The 20,937-nt window shown below is 38.8% G+C and overlaps 1 protein-coding gene and 1 long non-coding RNA gene across 4 annotated transcripts in view; both read right to left on the minus strand.

The window, feature by feature from the left end:
* LOC121857179 (nitrilase and fragile histidine triad fusion protein NitFhit-like) overlaps nt 1-13,078 on the minus strand; it is a 30,565-nt gene extending 17,487 nt beyond the window's left edge. The window contains exons 1-6 of one of the 3 annotated variants that reach the window (XM_042353114.1): nt 12,983-13,078; nt 9,397-9,442; nt 9,018-9,150; nt 8,759-8,885; nt 7,914-8,069; nt 2,380-2,583 (exon numbers count right to left, since the gene is read on the minus strand). In XM_042353114.1, the coding sequence (XP_042209048.1) occupies nt 2,380-2,583; nt 7,914-8,069; nt 8,759-8,885; nt 9,018-9,118 (588 nt within the window). In that variant the 5' untranslated portion in view covers nt 9,119-9,150; nt 9,397-9,442; nt 12,983-13,078. The remainder of the gene's footprint in view (nt 1-2,379; nt 2,584-7,913; nt 8,070-8,758; nt 8,886-9,017; nt 9,151-9,396; nt 9,443-12,982) is intronic. The other 2 variants (XM_042353116.1, XM_042353115.1) reach the window with 2 other exon arrangements.
* A 2,858-nt stretch (nt 13,079-15,936) lies between these two features.
* On the minus strand, nt 15,937-18,190 carry LOC121857209. The gene is made up of 2 exons (XR_006087130.1): nt 18,122-18,190; nt 15,937-17,196 (listed from the first exon to the last, which is right to left on the minus strand). It is a non-coding gene; the product is annotated as an uncharacterized LOC121857209 (long non-coding RNA).
* Nucleotides 18,191-20,937: the final 2,747 nt, after the last annotated feature.

Below are 20,937 nucleotides of genomic sequence, written 5' to 3' on the forward strand. Positions count from 1 at the left end.
CAGTAAATGAGACTGATATATATGTCTGTGAAATTCCTGTCTAAGTATCTCAGGGGCATAAAGAGGGAGCGCGGAGTTTGAATCGTTCACTCTGAACGCCCTTCTGCTCATCAACCAGGCACTGTGTGGGTTACTGGAACTCCCGGGAGGGGGTGGCCAGTAGCCAAGAGGATGTCTGATGAAGGAGGTCTTTAATTTGTCAGCATTAGAATCTTGAGTTGATGGCGCCGACGAGTCATGGGACTGCGGGTACGGTCATGTCCGGCAGGCATGGCTCGAGTCCAGGACGAGGCAGATCCTAGCCACCTTGTCAAGGAGCGTACACGCTCAGCTTGTTTTGCATAAAAAACACGGCTTTCTTGGCTGTGGTAACATCCTGTATGTATCCGTAATTGTTGCTTCACGAATCTGATTCTCTCCTGGGAAATGAATACTGATGTATCCTGTGATTTGAAGAGCAATAAGAAGGTATGAAATTGTTGAGAGACGAGAGGTAAGGTTGTATGACTGACTCATGGAGTCATGATAACTGTGGGTACCCGAGTAACATGTATCCCCCCCAAGTGACGCGAGTAATAATAATTACTGTACACGAACAATATTGTGACGGGTGTTTGAGGAGTGCTATGAAGTGTTAATAAGTGGTAATGTAATAATATTGAAGTGTGGACGACCAGTCCTTGTAGTGTGTCACTATCATAGAATGTCACCAGAAACCTACAGTACTTTTGACTGAATAATGGTCCTGTTGACGTGAATACAGTACTTGTTTGGCTGACGTGAAAGTATGGCCAAGTGGTCTTTGAAGCTTTTATCAACATAAATTTGGCCAAGTCTTGAATGAATCCTGAGGAGTGGTTCATACAGTAGGTGTATGTTCTGGTAAAGTATGTATTGTATTCACCTTTGTTTCTTCCCCTTACCTTGATACAATTAAATACCAACAAAATTCATGTGTCCTAGACCTCGCCACATTACTACCACTCATTGTCCTGTTAGTATCACCTTGGTGATGGCAGCTACCAGGAGTATTGAAGATTGTAACATAATAAAGGGATTACCAGGTAAGCCCTAGGTCAGAATATAACTAGATAAAGGGACAAGTATAAGAAGATTAACAGAAAGAAATACTTTGAGAAGTTGAAGCAGAAAAGAAAAATAGAAACATATAAATAAATAAAGAAGAAAGAATTAAATAAAATGGTTAACAGCAGTGGGATAAAAAAAAAAAGCCCCTTATAACCCTAGTAAAACCATTTTCTCTAAAACAGAACAAAGAGCAAAAATTACAATACAATACTTTAATGTGGCTTAGAAATAAAGAAAATATAATATAAAACTATAAAACAAGAAAAATTAAGCACATGGGTGTTTATGTGTGGGAAATGTACATACTGTATGTGTGGAGCAAGTGAGCACTGTGCTGTAATTACACCTCGACTTGATTTGCTTTCCTGGCCATCAACTGCTGCAGTTATTATGGCCGTAGACTTGTTAGTTTGACATTTTCCTTTGGTTCTTTTTCTTCTTTTGCATTTTCCACCCTTGATCTTCTCCATGTTCTTCATTATTTTGATCTTGTGTTCTTCGGTTCTTCTTCCTTTTTTGTTGGGTTTCTTCGTTCTCTTGTTTCTTAGTTTACTATTATAAAAATGCTTCCTTTGGTTCGTTTAATATTTACCAGCAAAAATCTTAAAAAAAATAAATAAATAAAAATGTTCACCTTATAAACGAGTTAATCAATATAAGAAAAATACCAGAAGAATGTTCATACCAACTGTACATTCAATTTTCATTGTAGTATGGTTGGAGAGTTGTCTGGAGTGTGGAGTGATGAAAGATGTTTAGTTTGAAGCTGCCGAGCACAGCCCAGAGTGAGCGGGAAGTGATGTTGACATGCATTTGCAACACACAGGTCTTACTTGAAGGCACTTTTATATAATATTTCTATCTTAGAGCAACTATGGGTATAAACACAAAATATTTCCATATGTGCCTGTAAATATCTCAAGTGACTCGAAGGTACGTGCATCCAAAACAGTATAAATTTATCTCTCTCTGTACACCCAGGGTCAAAAGTTTGTTCCCTCACCAAACTGAAGCAGTGATGTGCCTGTAAATATCTCAAGTGACTATAAGTACAGTAATTTATATTATCAAAACAGTATAAATTTATCTCTCTCTGTACACCCAGGGTCAAAAGTTTGTTCCCTCACCAACTGAAGCAGTCTTGACCTCAAACGAAATAAAACGGCACATCTGCACCAGATGACAGCCAGGGTAGGAAAGTTCAGAGACTCATTCCTCTGACTTAGTTTCACCACAGGGAGTGAACTTTTAACCGCAACTGTACAGTGTAGAGTAATACTAAAAGGATACAATAGACAAGGCAACTTGGCCCACGGGTGTAGACACGGGGGGACGTATTGACCCGCCGGCAGACACATAAGTCTTTTCCTCGAGGTGAAGGTTCCTCTCAGGGATGTGTACACTGAAGAGGTGCACCTTACTGTAGCTGGAGACGATCATCCCTCGGTCATCTATCATCAGATGGGTGTTACTTATCTTGTCCTCTCCTTCATTCTGAGCATCAACATACATAACAAGTTGGTTATTAACAAGAGAGATGACACAACCTATTCTAGAGAAACAAATGCTCTGTAATGATAAAGTACACTCTGAACTTTCTTTTACTGTTTTCAGATATAAAAAGTGGTTTTAGTGTTTAGTATATAAATATGTTCAGTGTTCATCAAGCTACCCTAAAGCAATAAAACATTTCTTCAGCATAGTAAATAAAGGTTTTCTATGCAAGACATGGCAACAAGTAACACAGAGTACAATATCTATTTTCAACATTTATGTTATTTGCCAATACTGTACTATGTGCACCAGATAACTTCAAGCATCATACTTATTAAGTAACTAAAGCTAACATCCTTCACACCATTTCCCACAATAAGTGTGGTGTCAACACCCAAGTGAAAAAGGTTAGTTTAGCCCGGGGAGCTGATGTGATAAGTGACCAACGTAACACACCAACACAATGAAAGTGAGTCTCATAGACCTTATGGGCAGTTAATCCCTTCACTTTGGGACACCACTTCCATATTTTATTTGGCTGATGCCAGATGATTTTATTCTGCACAAAGACCCACAAGTGGTTAAGCAGTGCAGATAAAACACACTGAATACTAAGCCTTCAGTACACAAGGAGGCAGTGTAGCCAGCACAGCCCTCAATAGCTTCACTTCAACTCAAAAGTCAGGTACCCATTCACAGCTGGGTGGATTTATGATGTACTGGGCACATACAACACACTTGAGACAGCAGGAGACTGCTGTACCCACTCAGCCAACACACCTGTTACAGCACAATAATCCCTCATTTACCTTTACCTAGTCATGGGACTGAACTGTCTTGTGACCTGAAAGTACAGAACACTGCCAACAGAGAGAGTGTAGGTAGTGAGAGAACTGTGAAAATATGAAAAATAAAAATTATATTGTGTTCGTGGACAATTATACTTACTGTGAGTTGAGGAAAGGAGAGAAGGGTGTGGATCAAGTAATGTACTTGTAATAAGAAACATGGGCGAAATGATACCAGAAACGAGAGTAGGAACCTTAAACCAAGACAACAATATGTACTTGTTCGAAACAAGGTTAACAAAGTACGTACTTGGGTTCACACGAAGGTGTGTTACAAGACTAGCAAGGTTATCCTAAAACTGTATCACATGTATGTGAAACCTCACTTGAATTAAGAGGTACAGTTCTGGTCACCATACTGTAGAATGGATATCAAATCCTTAGAAAGCATTCTGAGGAGGATGACAAGACTAATCCCTTGAGTATGGAGACAGATTAAAGCATCTGAATTTGTACACTCTTGAGAGGTGTAGAGTGTGGGGCGATACGATTGAGATGTATAATTGGAAGCCAAGGTTAAACAAAGGTGATATAACAAAGGTATCTGAACTATCCAACCAGGAATGAACTCATAGCAATGGTTTTAAATTAGGCTCAAGATAGGTAAACACTGGCCTGGAAATAGAGTAGTGGAGAGTGAAACAAGTTACCAAACATCATCACTAATTCGAACACGCTGGGAAGCTTCAAATGTAGGATGGACGGATATATGAGCACTATAGGTTGGGTGTAAATGGGGCTGCCTAGTGTGGGCCAATAAACCCACTGCAGTTTCCTCCATTCTTAAACCCATGGTACAGTATGTGAAAAGTATTATTCTATCAAATATAAAGTGTTTAAATTCTGACATGCAGAAATACTAGAAAATGCATGAATTTAGGAGAAGTATAAGGTATAATTTTGTATAAAATATTCAATAAAGAGTACTCAAATTGTTATTTATATGTTCTCATAATATATTTATGACCTATTGAATTCAGTATTTTTTGTTGTACAGTACAGTAGATTACAGTATAGTAAAGTAGATTACAGTACAGTATTTCACTACAGTACAGTACAGTAGATTACAGTACAGTAGATCACTGTACAGTACAGTAGATTACAGTACAGTAGATCACTGTACAGTACAGTACAGTAGATTACAGTACAGTAGATTACAGTACAGTAGATTACAGTACAGTAGACTACAGTAAAGTAGATTACAGTATAGGAGATCACTGTACAGTACAGTACAGTGGAGTCTGCATTTACGCGGTCAATTGAACCTGTGGAGGTCCGCGTAAAACGAGAAACGCGTAAATGAAATAACAGAACAAATGGGATTAATTGAAATAGAGACCGGGCCGACCCCCAAACTCCACTTTTTCCGATACAATACGTACGTTGCAGTCAAAATAACATCTTAATTTTATGATGGTGTGCACACACAATTAATAATTAAGAGAAATATCAATAATATTAGGGTTTTTTAACACTTACGTTAGTAGAAAAGATGGCTGGGCACACGGGGATGGGAGGTTGGTTCTGAGGCAGAGGGCAGATTATTGGCCCTCACCTGCATCACTTGTGTCAATTGTATCACTATCCACCACAGAGGCTTGCAGGGCCTCTTTGTCAAACCCCTCAAAGTCCATATCCTCACTATCACTGACTTGGGCCGGCTGTAATGGGTGGCGGGGGAAGAAATCGGTAATGTTTTGATGACTGGGCGACCTTGTGAGCACCCTGCCCGCACTGCTTCCCGCATAAATGACCAAATTTACCGCGTACCTAAAGCATTTCATTCTGGCAAGGCACCACGTAAATGACTAAACGGGTAAACAAAAGCCGCGTAAGTGCAGACTATACTGTACAGTAGATTATAGTACAGTAGATTACAGTATAGTAGATCACTGTACAGTACAGTAGATCACAGTATAGTAGATCACTGTACAGTACAGTAGATCACAGTATAGTAGATCACTGTACAGTACAGTACATTAGATTACAGTACAGTAGATTACGGTACAGTAGATTACGGTACAGTAGACAGTAGATACAGTACAGTAAACTACAGTACAGTAGATCACAGTATAGTAGATCACTGTACAGTACAGTACATTAGATTACAGTACAGTAGATTACGGTACAGTAGATTACGGTACAGTAGATTACAGTACAGTAAACTACAGTACAGTAGATTACAGTATAGACGATCACTGTACAGTACAGTACATTAGAATACAGTTCAGTACAGTAAACTACAGTACAGTAGATTACAGTATAGTAGATCACTATACAGTACATTAGATTACAGTATAGTAGATCACTGTACAGTATAGAACAGTAGATTACAGTACAGATTACAGTACAGTAAATCACTGAACAGTACAGTACAGTAGATTGCAGTACAGTAGATCAATGTACAGTACAGTAGATTACAGTACAGTAGATCACTGTACAGTACAGTAGATTACAGTATAGTAGATCACTGTACAGTACAGTATATTACAGTATAGTACAGCAGATTACAGTACTTATTACAGTACAGTATATTACAGTACAGTAGATCACTGAACAGTACAGTAGATTACAGTACAGTACAGTAGATTACAGTATATATCACTGTACAGTACATTAGATTACAGTATAGTAGATCACTGTACAGTACAGTATATTACAGTTAAGTAGATCACTGAACAGTACAGTACAGTACAGTAGATTACAGTATAGTAGATCACTGTACAGTACAGTAGATTACAGTACAGTAGATCACTGTACAGTACAGTAGATTACAGTATAGTAGATCACTGTACAGTACAGTATATTACAGTACAGTACAGTAGATTACAGTACAGATTGCTGTACAGTATATTACAGTACAGTATATCACTGAACAGTACAGTACAGTAGATTACAGTACAGTAGATCACTGTACAGTACAGCACAGTAGATTACAGTACAGTATATTACAGTACAGTAGATCACTGAACAGTACAGTACAGTAGATTACAGTACAGTAGATTACAGTACAGTAGATCACTGTACAGTACAGTAGATTACAGTACAGATTACAGGACAGTATATTACAGTACAGTTGATCACTGTACAGTAAAGTAGATTACAGTACAGATTACAGGACAGTATATTAGCAGTATAGTAGATCACTGTACAGTACAGTAGATTACAGTACAGATTACAGGACAGTATATTACAGTACAGTAGATCACTGTACAGTAGAGTACAGTAGATTACAGTACAATATATCACTGTACAGTACAGTAGATTACAGTATAGTAGATCATTGTATAGAACAGTAGATTACAGTACAGTAGATCACTGTACAGTACAGTAAATTACAGTACAGTACAGTAGATTTCAGTACAGTAGATCACTGTACAGTACAGTAGATTACAGTACAGTAGATCACTGTACAGTACTGTACAGTAGATTACAGTACAGTAGATCACTGTACAGTCCAGTAGATTACAGTACAGTACAGTAGATTACAGTACAGTAGATCACTGTACAGTACAGTAGATTACAGTACAGTTGATTACTGTACACTACAGTAAAGTAGATTACAGTACAGTAGATCACTGTACAGTACAGTAGATTACAGTACAGTAGATCACTGTACAGTACAGTACAGTACATTACAGTACAGTAGATTACTGTACAGTACAGTACAGTACATTACAGTACAGTAGATTACAGTACACTAGATTACTATACAGTACAGTAGATTACAGTACAGTACAGTAGATTACAGTACAGTAGATTACTGTACAGTACAGTACAGTAGATCACTGTACAGTACAGTAGATCACTGCACAGTACAGTAAATTACAGTACAGTATAGTAGAATACAGTACAGTGCATCACTGTACAGTACAGTAGATTACAGTAGATTATAGTACAGTACAGTAGATTACAGTACAGTATACTGTATAGCATTAAAGACCTTTCATGGCAGTGATTTTGTATTGTTTTATTTTGTTTACCTAATTTGGAATTGTGGGGATCACGATTGCACGTTTTAATGTAATGGTAATTGATTACTGTACAGTACACTACTTTTGGTAGGAATAATTTTTTATCATAATTGTAATCATGAATTTGCAGAGTTAATTGTAATCAATTCCATTTGTAGAGGAATCATAACATGATCTGGTGGCATTAATCCTTAAGCCCCGGGTTAAGGTGCTGCTGCTGGCAGTAACCCCGGGATAAATCGAGAAAAAATATAAACTTTTCCAAAAATAATAAAAAAATAAATAAAATGGCGGGAAAATAGGCAACGTTCTGGAACGTCACCCGGGGCCTAAGGGTTAATATATACATACAGATGGTATGATACAATGGATACAATGTGAGACATATTAAAAAGTATAAGATGAAGGGATCGTTATTGAATGACATTCAAGAGTTTTATGTAGTGTGTGAAGCACAAGTGAGTGAGTGCCTCCATTCACAAGTGACAAAAACCAACTTGAAACTTACCTTAATGTGAAGCCCTCCTAGTGACAACCAGACATGTGTTGAGGCTGCCAGCTCCCGATACTTGGCTACCAGCGGTCCGTGGATAGATTCTGCGAGCTGAACCGACTCTTCCTTTGACTCGGCGATATAATCACATGCTTCGGGAAGGAACACCATCTTCCAAAAGTAGGACAAAACCGTAAATTAACATTAATTATATGACTCAAACTATAATAAGATTATCATGACATCACTTCCCAAGCAGCTAATCAGGGGGCATCTAGAGAGTGAGGTGCCAAAGTGTTACAAAGGTATAACTGATGGTGGGATTAGAGAGGAAAGTCAGTAGCAATGTAGGAGAGGGGGCAGGCAGGCTTGCATGTACAGAAGTCTTGCCAGAGGAACAAGTGTTAATTTCACAAGTATAAATTAATTACAGTCTCTCCTCGACTTACGACAACCCTGACATACGACAGCCATGGTCGTATAAAATATTTTTCACATTACTGTACGTATTTTCGAGAACTGACGTTAGTGATCGCGCTGTGTACTGACAAAATTTTTGTTTGTAATCCCCTTTAAAATGGCTGGCAAGCGTAAAAATGAGAGTTCTCGTGGTGCTGAGAAGAAAAAGAGACACCCATTTTAGAATTTCTATGTATTATTTTCGCCTTTTCGATTTATGACCTGGTCGTCGGGACGGAACCCCGTCGTAAGTCGAAGAGAGACTGTATATCTTATTTGTATACATTTACTGTACATTTATCTGGTGTATAAAAGCTACACAGTAATTATACATTCCAATTTATCAGTTATGTCAAAGAACTGTACAGTACTTAAAACACTGTCTATCTCTTAACACTGACCTGAGCTCCTGACCTGGCTGCTCTCTCCACCAAGTCAACACAAGTCTTGAAATTAATGTCCTTATCACGAGAGGCAGTCATCTGTGTAACCGCCACTCTCTTAGGCTGAAGGTCTCTTTCCCTGTAACTGTGATAATATCTAAGACAACTGGGAAATGAAGTATGCCCCATAAATGTGACAGCATTAGGTTAGCATTAGGGTGGTTAATCTTTAGGTGAAATAAGCTGGGATGTATATTATTCAGGTGATCCAACTTACCTACTATTCATCCTGTACAGGGTGTGGTTTTTAGACATCAAAAGGTTCCTGTAGCAGATGAAGTTCTCCCTAGTTAACAACCTCCTCGATAAAATTTTCATTGAAAGTTGACGTAACAGATGTACAACTGATGCTGCAAATAAAGAAATGACTGAAAAAAAGGGATAAAATGTTCCGTCATTTTTTTAATATGACTTTCTGATATCTCAAATCACAACTACAGTGTTTGATGTAAAATATCCAATATATATTCTCATACATAGAATTGAGACCAAGCTGTGCAGATTATGTGGAACATAGTACCTATACTGTATACAGTACAGTGTATGCCACGGGCAGGCAGCTTTTGAAATTTACTGCCAGTTTTTGTTTTACTTACCCCGACAGATTTTTTGAAGGAAATTTGCTTGCCTCTATTTTTTGTCCTGGGAAAAGATAATCAAACATTTTAAAACATTCAAAATTACTGCAAGTATCACACATCACTTGTGTCTGCCTAAATACCTTTTATACTCTCACCCTTCTCCATTCTGTGGACAACTGCAGCTTCTGGCTGGTGCCAATGGTGATTACTCTTGTCATGTCATGTTATAACTCCTGTCACCTCACCTAACTTCAAACCTACAAGGATCTCAGGCAACACCTGAGATCACCTACCCTAACTACCACTCCCCTTATAAAATAGTGTCACCTGTCACCTCATATCCACGGCCTCTCAGCTTGATGGTTCCTTTGAAATACAGTATTGACAAGTTTACCAACTTCCTAGTGACGGGTTGGCAGCTTAATATTGAGATACATTACCTGCACTTGACAAAATCACTAATCCTGGTACACTGATGACAAGCAGTCCATTGACGGACCTCCTTGGTTAAACATCTGCAGTGAGGTTAAGGTCATGCGGCACCAGACAAATTTCCTTGGTATTTACCTCTCAAAACATTAGCTTCACTGCCAAACAACTGTTGGGTACATGGACATTAAAAATTATCTGCCCGGCCTCTTGTCTGGGCACTGCTAATCTGCACAGCCTGAGTGTGAGCTATACTGTATCATGATAGAGAGCATGAACTCATTTATGATCAGACTTCACCTATACTTGTGTGTGTTCTGGTGCACTCTAAAAGTCTGTGCATACAGCCAACAATTGTAGTATTTTGGTTAGGTTAGGGTAGGTTAGTTTTCTTCATTACAGAATGTAGCTCTATCTAAAAAATATATCTTTGAAAGAAACCACAGACCAAACTGAAGAAGTAACATGAAGCAGATCCTCTACTAACAGAATAAAAAAAAATCATAAAAGGAAAATTAAACAAAACACTTTCCTTGTACAGTTTTTGTCAGTTTCTCAAAGTAAAAAAGCATTATATTTTAGTTTCGGTCATCCGGGGAATCTTGGGAATTTAGGCAGTGGTGGGCACAGCTAAACGAAAAGTTAGTTCGCTAACCGCTAATCTGCTAACTAAAAGGTAAACTTCGCTAATGCTAAACAGATAAAAAAATTAGCGGAAGCTAACGCTAACTTTTATTATATGAATTTAGCTTCGTTTTTTTTTTTGGGCTCTAAAACCCTTAAAAACAGACCTGGAGACCTGAAATTTTCATATGTTGTCTTGTAGCTTAGACATAGAGCTTTCCAAAAAGGTATAGCATGCCAAGATCAGATGATGATCAAGGTGTACACAAATAATTAAATGAACAAATGAAATTAAACATTAGTTTACATTCAAGTTTCAACATACACTTCATAATCTTTATTTACTGTACAAAAAGATAGAAAGCAACAAACGAATCCAAAAACTATAGTACTGTATAGCATAGGTAGCAAATAGCATCATGCCAAGATCAGATGATGATCAACTTATCAAGGTGTACACTGTACACAATTTCACAAATAATTAATTTGCATTCTCATACAACCTATCGGCCTTATTCATTATTCATGTAAATATGCAATACCAACCACATACACATTATACCAGTGCATTTTTATATAACTTATTGTTGGTCTTAGTCATATATATACAGTAAACAGAAAACTCTAAACTTTAATGAAAAGTAAGTTTTTAGACAATTTTGTTTGGCACACACCTTGGATGACATCCTGGTTATGAACTTATGCAGTCCTTAGCATAACCAAATATATTGACACAAAAAATCCTAATTAAATTAACAAATAAATGAGAAATGAAATTATACATTAGTTTACAATTACATTCTATGATTCTTTCAACATACACTGACAGTCTTCACTTTCCATAACAATAAGCGATAACATACGCTGCTGTCGCTGACACTGTAAGACTGCTTAGACTGTCTGTAACGTGACAACGTCGTAAGTGAACTGAACTCAGAACTGCGGAATTACACAATGTTGCTGAGCTGCTGCAGCGCGGCGTCGACAAATCATGTCTTGTCACGTTTACACATACTAACACGCAGTCAGCCAAGCGTGCCTGAGTGGCTGTTGGAGACGCGTCGCGGCGTCACACGCTTACAACAGACAGGAACAAACATGTATAAATTTTGTTAGCGGACTTAAAGTTAGTGCAACTAAATTTAGTGGAAGCTAATTGGTCCACCAATGGTTTCCAAAGTTAGCGAAAACGCTAATCCACTAACAAGAAAGTTAGCTTCGCTAATTAGCGGTTAGCGGAACCGTGCCCACCACTGAATTTAGGTTAGGTTAGATATAGTTCCTGGGTTCTGTGGCTAAGTTAGGTTAGAAAAACAAAGTTTGGATATCGAAATACTGGGATGTCCGAAACTAAAATTTTACCGGTAAGAAAGCTTTATTGTCAATGGGAAAAAAAAATCTCAAGTTAGTGCTAAGGCCAGAGCAATCTCATCACGTATTACCTCTATATAAAAATCTGGTTAAGTTGCTGGCTATTGGGGGACAGGGTGTTCGAGTATTACCATTCTCTCTGCTTCACAACCTTTTTTTTCATATCCTCTTCACCACTGATCGGCTCGTTAACCGCTTGGGCGATCGGTTACGTCTCTTACACACTGTTGCCAAGTACTGGGCATGTACTGGTTGTTACACACTGTTGCCAAGTACTGGGCATGTACTGGCTCCGTTACACACTGCGGCAAGTACTGAGCATGCACTGGCTCCTGGTCCTGAATGTATCTGACCCTGCTCCAGTGCTTATCCAGTCGGAGCACAAGCTAAAATCATGCACAAGAAAAGCAAATCATGACAAACAAGTCCATCTCTGGAAGCTGTGGGATGAATATGAAGAAAAAATATCTCCACTTCTAATTTCCTAAAAAACTTGTCATTGTCTTCTGCCTTGCATGAGTAAATGTTAGTCTTTCACATACTGTATAAGTTAGATGATTGCAGGCGTATTAACAATGTTTTTATTTCTTATTTTCGTCTTTAATGAATTGTCTTAGTGTTTTTTTATTATTTTCTATCCCAAGCAACAGTTATTTTCGTGTATATATTGATGGGAATGTACAGGGTGACGAAAGGGGTAAAGCAGTGGTTACGAAACGGGTTAAAAATAGTGGTGACGAAGCGGGTTGGTGACGGTATGGGCAACCCCAAACTGTGTACACTAATTGTTTATTAATACAAACAATATCAAGAATAATCCGGTTGAGTTCCACAGAAAAACTATTATCAATAAGTGTGGGACGACTCACATTTTTACCTTCACATTGTCTTAGTGTAAAAGGAACTACTACATCTACCAGAAGGTATGGCATAAATTGCAAAATCACCAAATTACTAGTCTTGACAATAACCAAATATTGACGTGACAGGAGACACTGTTGAGTTGAAGCTCTGCCGTTCCTTCATTAATGCACCGTCGCTTTTTTCACGAGTAGGATGAACCTGTCCTTGTTTTACTCAATATCTTCACATTTACTTAACTTTAATTATCTTCCTTCACTTAAAATACACACAAACAATATATCTAATGTTCCAGCAAAATAATACTGATTGTTACCTGGAGTGTGAGGGAGACAGTGGCTGGCGGCGTCCTGCTGCTGGTGGCTGCCGTGTTGTTGTTGTCATCAAACAGCTGATCACCAATCACCATGACATTCACCTGCCCACCATTATCACTCTACCTGAAATAACACCATATTCCTGCTAATATATTTTACAATGAGACCAATTTCCTCTTCAGTAAACCTATACGAGCAGGTTTTTATTATAAGAAAACCAGAAACCAGTATAGAGGGGTTACCCGTGACGTCACAGACTTGAAGGTTTGCTTATGGGCGGCAAGAACACCAACCAGTGTCTTGTCTTGTACAGACTAATTTATTTGACTGGTGCTTTGTCAGTTGCACGAGCATACGAGGGAGGGTTCAGGCGATATTATTCTTACGAATCAAGACACCACGGGTGGATGCAGAATTTTCTAATGGAAAGTGGACATGTTGATAAGTGGACTATAGTGATGGTGCAGTTGCTGAAATGTGTTCCTACACCCCCTGTGGTAACCCGTGTCTCTAAACGGCAACATCACAGTTGTAGTATCACTATTTTGAATGAAATGGTATTGGTCATGTAACAACGGGCGTGATTGGTGGATAGGAGTGCTATACTGTAGGTCATACACGTTGGCCGTTTGGATACACTGGTCACCACAGGGGGTGTAGGAACACATTTCAGCAACTGCACCTTTGTGAAAATATGAAAATTATGAACTGGAAATTTCCATGAGGTTGAGTTACGTATTGGTCTGACACTACGGATGCTATGGTACTACCGAGAAACTGTCTTGGATAAGAACCCAGACAGTTGTCATTCCCACAACCAAAGATAATTCTGTACAATTATACAGGAACGGTTCCAGAGTGACAGGACCCGAGCCTTTCTTTCATACAACATAAATATAATTATATTTCAGAATGCACGAAATGCCTCAGTTTGAATTGCTGTAATGCCATAATGACATCAACTACTGTAGTAGTGGATATCATTGATAGAGTATGTCCAAAGTTGCCAAATTTGTGTCGGTGTTACAGCGGCTTATGTAGGACTTGGTTAAGGGAGGATTATAAGCTTTCCAAAATAAAGACGAAATGTAGAAAACAGCGAGCGACAAGGGTGTACACATCATCCTCAAGTATCCTTTGCAAATCTCGTTTAAAATCCTTCTAATAAAACACCTTATGTCGTGTCTTCCAACGCCCCGTAATTCTGGAGCTTAATGCATAAATTAAAATATCGTATGAACACATCTTGTACCAACAAAGTAATATATATACAACCAGTAAGACGTCTTGAGGCGGTGATGAGCGAGGACACCTTAGAAAACACCTGTTGAACACTACAGCCACGCCTCGTGAGCAAGACGGTTCCTCCCACCACCACCACCACATGAAGTCGTTACCTGTGTCAACACCTACAATATTACGTAAAGAGACAAATATCAACACGCTGTAACCTTTTGTAACACCCGGAACTTTGTGGCCCACTCTACCCTCCGTAACACTGAGACTTGCATCTATCTTGGTCTATAGATGAGGAGCCCCCCCACACACGTGTAGGTTGGTGAGCAGACTACCCTTGGCAGTTCTCTCTACGCGCTCAAGTCCGGAAAACCATTATAACGTCAATCAACCAGACTGGCGTGAAGGTGGTGGGAATAGGTAGTAGGAAGCCATCCAACAGAGAAGTACTACCGCCTGGGAAGACATAGGAAGCATAATGTATTGTCTAATGGTAGACCCTGCTGCCATATGGCATCACGAAAATTGACCAAGTCCCGGGTTGCTGATCTGACTTTCTGCCTCATTTACACACAATTGCTGAGTTTCAATTGTTTCTCTTACTTTGACAACACAACATACATACATCGTTTCTCATAGTGGTAGTTTTTCATTTTTGTATTTCTTCATGGTTCTGTATTATTATTATTATTATTATTATTATTATTATTATTATTATTATTATTATTACTACTATTATTTTTATTATTATCAGTGTTGTCGTTATTATTATTATTATTGCTATTTTATTTTTTATTTTTTATTTTTATTTTCAATTTTATTTACTATGAACTAATTATTAATATTATTATTATTATTATTATTACTACATTTTCGCCCCCCAGGCTCCGATGTGGGTCAGTGACCTGTGCCCGGGTGGGCTAATGCCTGTAAAAAAAAAAAATAAATAAATAAATAAATAACAAAATTGTGGCCGGTGATGACGTCTATCACAAACTCTGGTGTCCGCATTTTCCAAACATTCACAAGTAATGAAAAGTGACAGAAAACGAATAACTGTTGAACCTTATTAAACAGATGGGATAAACATTTCTATAATCAATAAAAGATTTCCTGAAATAATTATAGAAATAAATAAAATTCGGTCATATAGATCATACACAACACAAAGATTATTAGATATTGAAATTTATTTAAATTAATTTTCGAAGATCAGTAATATTACGACATTATATTGGCAGCATTAAATAAATCATGGTTAACAACACTCATATGAACACATTACAGTGAAAATAGATCCCATAGGCTTGGCATTCGGAACAGTCGGGACACAACACTATACTACACCGTCAGTACACATAGGGGCAGCGTGTCCGACAGAGCACTCGACCACCTTCACTTCCCAAACTGTAAAGTCAGGTACCCACTTACAGCTGAGTAGACAGTTTAATAATCTTTATTTGCATGCAGTTTTATAATGTAACAGTTGATTATTTACCTAAACATATTATGCGAATACTTTTTGCTGGACTACCCTACACTATTTAAAAGGAATTTGGTTCATTGCCACTGTCAAGATAACAAGGAACCAGTCGCACAGTTAAGACCAAAAACCAGTGACATAGTTAAGAAGACCAGGAACCAGTCACACAGTTAAGAAGACCAGGCAGGCACCATTCAAGTATTCGTGAACCTTACTGCAGGATATGAAACAGCGTTGAAAGTAATTTTTTTATTGGTGCTTCTCATTCCCCTAAGAAGAGTGTGGTTGTGAAAGCGTGGGCTCCCTCTCACATAGCTCCAGGTAGAGTGCGTGGGCATCTCTCAAATACTGTTCCAAGGGTAGTGTGTGTGGGCTCCCTACCACACAGCTCCAGGGGTAGAGTGCGTGGACTCCCTCACACACAGTTCCAGGGGTTAAGTGCGTTGGTGCTTTCGTTTCTAAGGACTCCATCACTCACTCTATACACTGGTCATAATCTGATCTGCTGACCACATTACATTAGAGCATAACACCTCATCCTCATCTCACCTCCACGATGGTCACACACACACGCTTGAGTCCTGTCCCCCGGTGTTACGTTGCCCACACCCTCTCCACTACTCAACTTATACGACACTACGTAGAAGAAAACTAACCAGTAAATGACTATACCTCTAGTTAGGTTAGGTTAGGTTAGTCATTGGATAAACAAAAACAAAATACGAATGTCAGAAATTCCTAGAGTGAATGAAAAACAAAAATAAGAGAACAGAACGATGTCTTTTATTGTTGTTGACAGGATGGTGAATATTTTGAGCTATTATACGAGAGATGTGATCGACCATGAAGGTTTTAATGTAGATTCGTGAAGCCTCCTAGGTCCTTCTGAGGTCTCGTGAAGCCTCCTATGTCCCTCTGAGATCTCGTGAAGCCTCCTAGGTCCCTCTGAGGTCTCGTGAAGCCTCCTAGGTCCCACTGAGGTCTCGTGAAGCCTCATAGGTCCCCCTGAGGTCTCGTGAAGCCTCCTAGGTCCCTCTGAGGTCTCGTGAAGCCTCATAGGTCCCCCTGAGGTTTCGTGAAGCCTCCTAGGTCCCTCTGAGGTCTCGTGAAGCCTCCTAGGTCTCTGAGGCCTCGCGAAGTCTCCTAAAGCCTCTTGAATCTATCTGAGTCCTCTGAAACCTCTTGAAGCATTTCGAAGTCCTTTGAAACCTCCCTCTTAAGTCGTCTGAAGGCATTTGAGATGTTGCGAAGCCTCCAGAAGCCTCGTGAAGCCTTATCCGTGACTTAGGCTGCCTTGTTGATTTTAACGTGACTGTAGGAACGCGGGTAGTGGTGGTAGGGATAGCCATAGTTGTAGTAGTAGTAGTGAGGATGGTGGTAGCCCGGGTAGTAAGGATAGAGGGGGTGGTGGGCGTGGGTGTCGACGTGGGAGTGGGAGTGGGTGGTGTGAGGGTGGGCGGTGCTCACAGTCACGAGGGCCAGCACTACCAGTACCTGTGGGAGACATAATGAACGTCAAGTAGTTGTTGTGGTGGTGGTTGTGGTTGTTGTGGTGGTTGTGGTTGTTGTGGTGGTTGTGGTTGCTGTGGTGGTTGTGGTTGCTGTTGGTATGATTGTTGTTATAACGTGTTAATGTGTTTTGATAACTAAGGTCTGTAAGTGTGTATTATAGATAAAAAAAATATTCACGAGTCATCAAAAAATAAATATCAAGAGATGATGATGACGACATTATTATTATTATCATCACTACCAGTATTATCTTATTATTAACGTGCAGAAAACAAGTGTTGACAAGAGTGGACTTAAAACCTTGCCTTTACTACGTCAGAAAGGTCACACAGGTCACTAACAGCATAAATCCTATCTGTATTTGACCTAAGATGACCTCCCAAGTTGAATCAAAATATGTCTTTCAACAGAAGACAAATTATACTTCTAAGATCTATAACAAGACAGACATACACACACCTTAAGATACACAATATAATAATTGTATTTAAAGACTTGAATTACTTATAGATAAAGTTACTGAACAGATTTACTGAATTTAATACAGTAGTTTATTATTATTTTAGTGGAACGGTGTATGTCTGTGTATATTGTTTGTATACCGGTGCTGTCTATGTACAGTCGCCTACACTTATACCCGGTACAGTGGCGGTGCATTTTGTGAGATGTGGAAACTCCGTGGAACATTTATTTAGCATCCTTAGTCTGGTTACTATAGTGAGGTTCCTTGGGGACATTCCGGAATTTTTAATACAGAGTAAACAAACACAGAGTTGCCACATCTCACAAAACACGTTAGCCGTTGTACCAGGTATAAGTGCGGGCAACTGTATATGCTGAATCAACATGAAATTGTTTGACGATTTTACCAAATATCTATCTATCTATATGGTTTATGGTAACTCACCAGGAACTTGCTAGCCATGACGGAAGGTGTTGTCGGCGCCTCAGCAAAGGAGCTTCTGTGATCACTCCGTCCTGCAAGCCTTTATATATCCCCCACCCCACATTACTTCGGTGACGTCACGGAGTTCCTCGCTTTACATCATCTGATTTTGTAGTTCCGGGTCATGTTATTGCTTGTTAAGGAAAAGATTGAGAGAGAGAGAGAGAGAGAGAGAGAGAGAGAGAGAGAGAGAGAGAGAGATTTAATGGTTAAAAAATTTATTGGCAAGGCTTGGAGTACAGTTTGCCTATCCTGAGTAATTCAGTCAGGTCTTGACACTGAGGATGGTATCACTGTTCACTGCCACGCAGGACAGAGGTTCATACACAAAGAAATACATCATATTCATTAACAGTATATATAGGTCAGAGTCGTGTGGGTGATATCACTGTTCGCTGCCACGCAAGACAGTGGTTCATATACAGTAGAAGTCATATTCTATTTGAGGACTAATCAGTGTGGACTAGCAGCAAATTTAGGAGAAACAGCAAGAATGTCCTCAAGCACTCCTGATTCAATGTAATAATTACATAGTTTATGATACAATAAGCCAGGTGGCCTGAATTCTTTGACAGTGTCACATTCGATAATATAGTGTTAAGTGTATACTTTAAAGGTTTATCACAAAGTTTACATGCTGAGTGTTCCGGTATGGGTAGAGCGTTATTAACTTGCCAGATGTGTCTGTATCCTAGCCTCATGAGAGAGAGACTTACACTTGGGGTGCTCCGTTTTACCTATATATTGTTACATCATAAGTTAGTTTAAGTCAGAATCCTTAATAATATCTTAAGGACCAACCCGAATCTACGATTATATTCTAAAGTTAACTATTAATTTATTCAAACATCTTCTCAATCAACTAAAGGTTCATTCCCAATCATATTTTGTGATGTCAGTAAAAAGCGTTCATTTCTGCTTAACTCAATTATCTGCCATTCCTATGTATATATATATATATATATATATGTTTATGTATACTCGCCAGGTCTATGTATACTTGTGTACGTATATCTGTCTATGTACAGTATATCTGTATGTATACCCGTGTATGGACCTGTGTACATGTGCCTCTTTTTATATACCTATGTAAACTTGTGTATAAATACCTATCTATGTATCCCTGTCTATATATACCTATCTATCACCTCTGGCCGTACAGAAACTTGTAGAGAACTGATAAATTAAAAAAAAACAAATGCTCTTGAAAATATTAAAAGTAAATTCATTTACATAACATCAAGTACTCTCAAATTCACCTCCCCTCCCCCCCATTTAAATTGACTAAATTAGTACGTCGAAGTTACAATAATCATCATTCTTTGTAATATACTGTATATCATTCACCACCATTCTTTGTAATATACTGTACATCATTCACCATCATTCTTTGTAATATACTGTACATCATTCACCATCATTCTTTGTAATATACTGAATATCATTCACCATCATTCTTTGTAATATACTGTATATCATTCACCATCATTCTTTGTAATATACTGTACATCATTCACCATCATTCTTTGTAATATACTGTACATCATTCATCATCATTCTTTGTAATATACTGTACATCATTCACCACCATTCTTTGTAATATACTGTACATCATTCACCATCATTCTTTGTAATATACTGTACATCATTCACCATCATTCTTTGTAATATACTGTACATCATTCACCATCATTCTTTGTAATATACTGTACATCATTCACCATCATTCTTTGTAATATAAAGTACAACATTCACCATCATTCTTTGTAATATACTGTACATCATTCACCATCATTCTTTGTAATATAAAGTACAACATTCACCATCATTCTAGCTCTTACTCTCTAGTCGAATTTCATTATCATTCACCTCTTTCATTTCCCATTCCCTCCACCTTGACCTCCCGAGTCTTACAAGTCTCATAATAAACCTTGGCCACACATAACCTTCAAGAGCTCCGGCACTCAAAAGACTCAACCAGTGTCAATATTATGGTTGTAACTACATTATGACTTTAGTTTTCTGGATAAATAAACTGTTGACAATTTCTTTTCATACAACGAATATACTGTATACTCTATTTCATCGTCGTGGTGTATTAATTAAGTGTACCTCTGTATAGCGAGTCCGGTGTATTCGGGTGGATGAGTCATGTGTATTCGGGTGTATGAGCCAGGTGTATTCGGGTGTATGAGCCAGGTGTATTCGGGTGTATGAGCCAGGTGTATTCGGGTGTATGAGTCAGGTGTATTCGGGTGTATGAGCCAGGTGTATTCATGTTTAGGAGCAAGGTGTATTCGGGTGTATGAGTCAGGTGTATTCAGGTGTATGAGCCAGGTGTATTCGGGTGTATGAGTCATGGGTGTATTCAGGTGTATGAGCCAGGTGTATTCAGGTGTATGAGTCAGGTGTATTCGGGTGTATGAGTCAGGTCAGGTGTATTATTCGGTGTATGAGTCAGGTGTATTCGGGTGCATGAGTCAGGTGTATGGAGTTCATCACAAGTGTAAGCCAAAAATCTTGTCTGTGTAAGGTAATTCATTATAATTATTCTGCTTGGTCTGAGTACCTTGACGAGCCAGACACATCACCAACAGGACCCGGATCTTTACCAGGTAGCCAAACCCTCCTTCCCACAGTTTGCTTGTACTGGGACAATACACGAAGGGCGACTTGGGGAAACACGCACACGCTAGCACAATCACTGACAGACAGACAAACAGATAGACACACTGAGGACAATTGGACTAGCGGAGTGCAGGTGACACGGTAATGAT

Source organism: Homarus americanus, unplaced genomic scaffold, assembly GCF_018991925.1.
Source record: "Homarus americanus isolate GMGI-L3 unplaced genomic scaffold, GMGI_Hamer_2.0 scaffold20465, whole genome shotgun sequence".
Taxonomy (NCBI): domain Eukaryota; kingdom Metazoa; phylum Arthropoda; class Malacostraca; order Decapoda; family Nephropidae; genus Homarus; species Homarus americanus.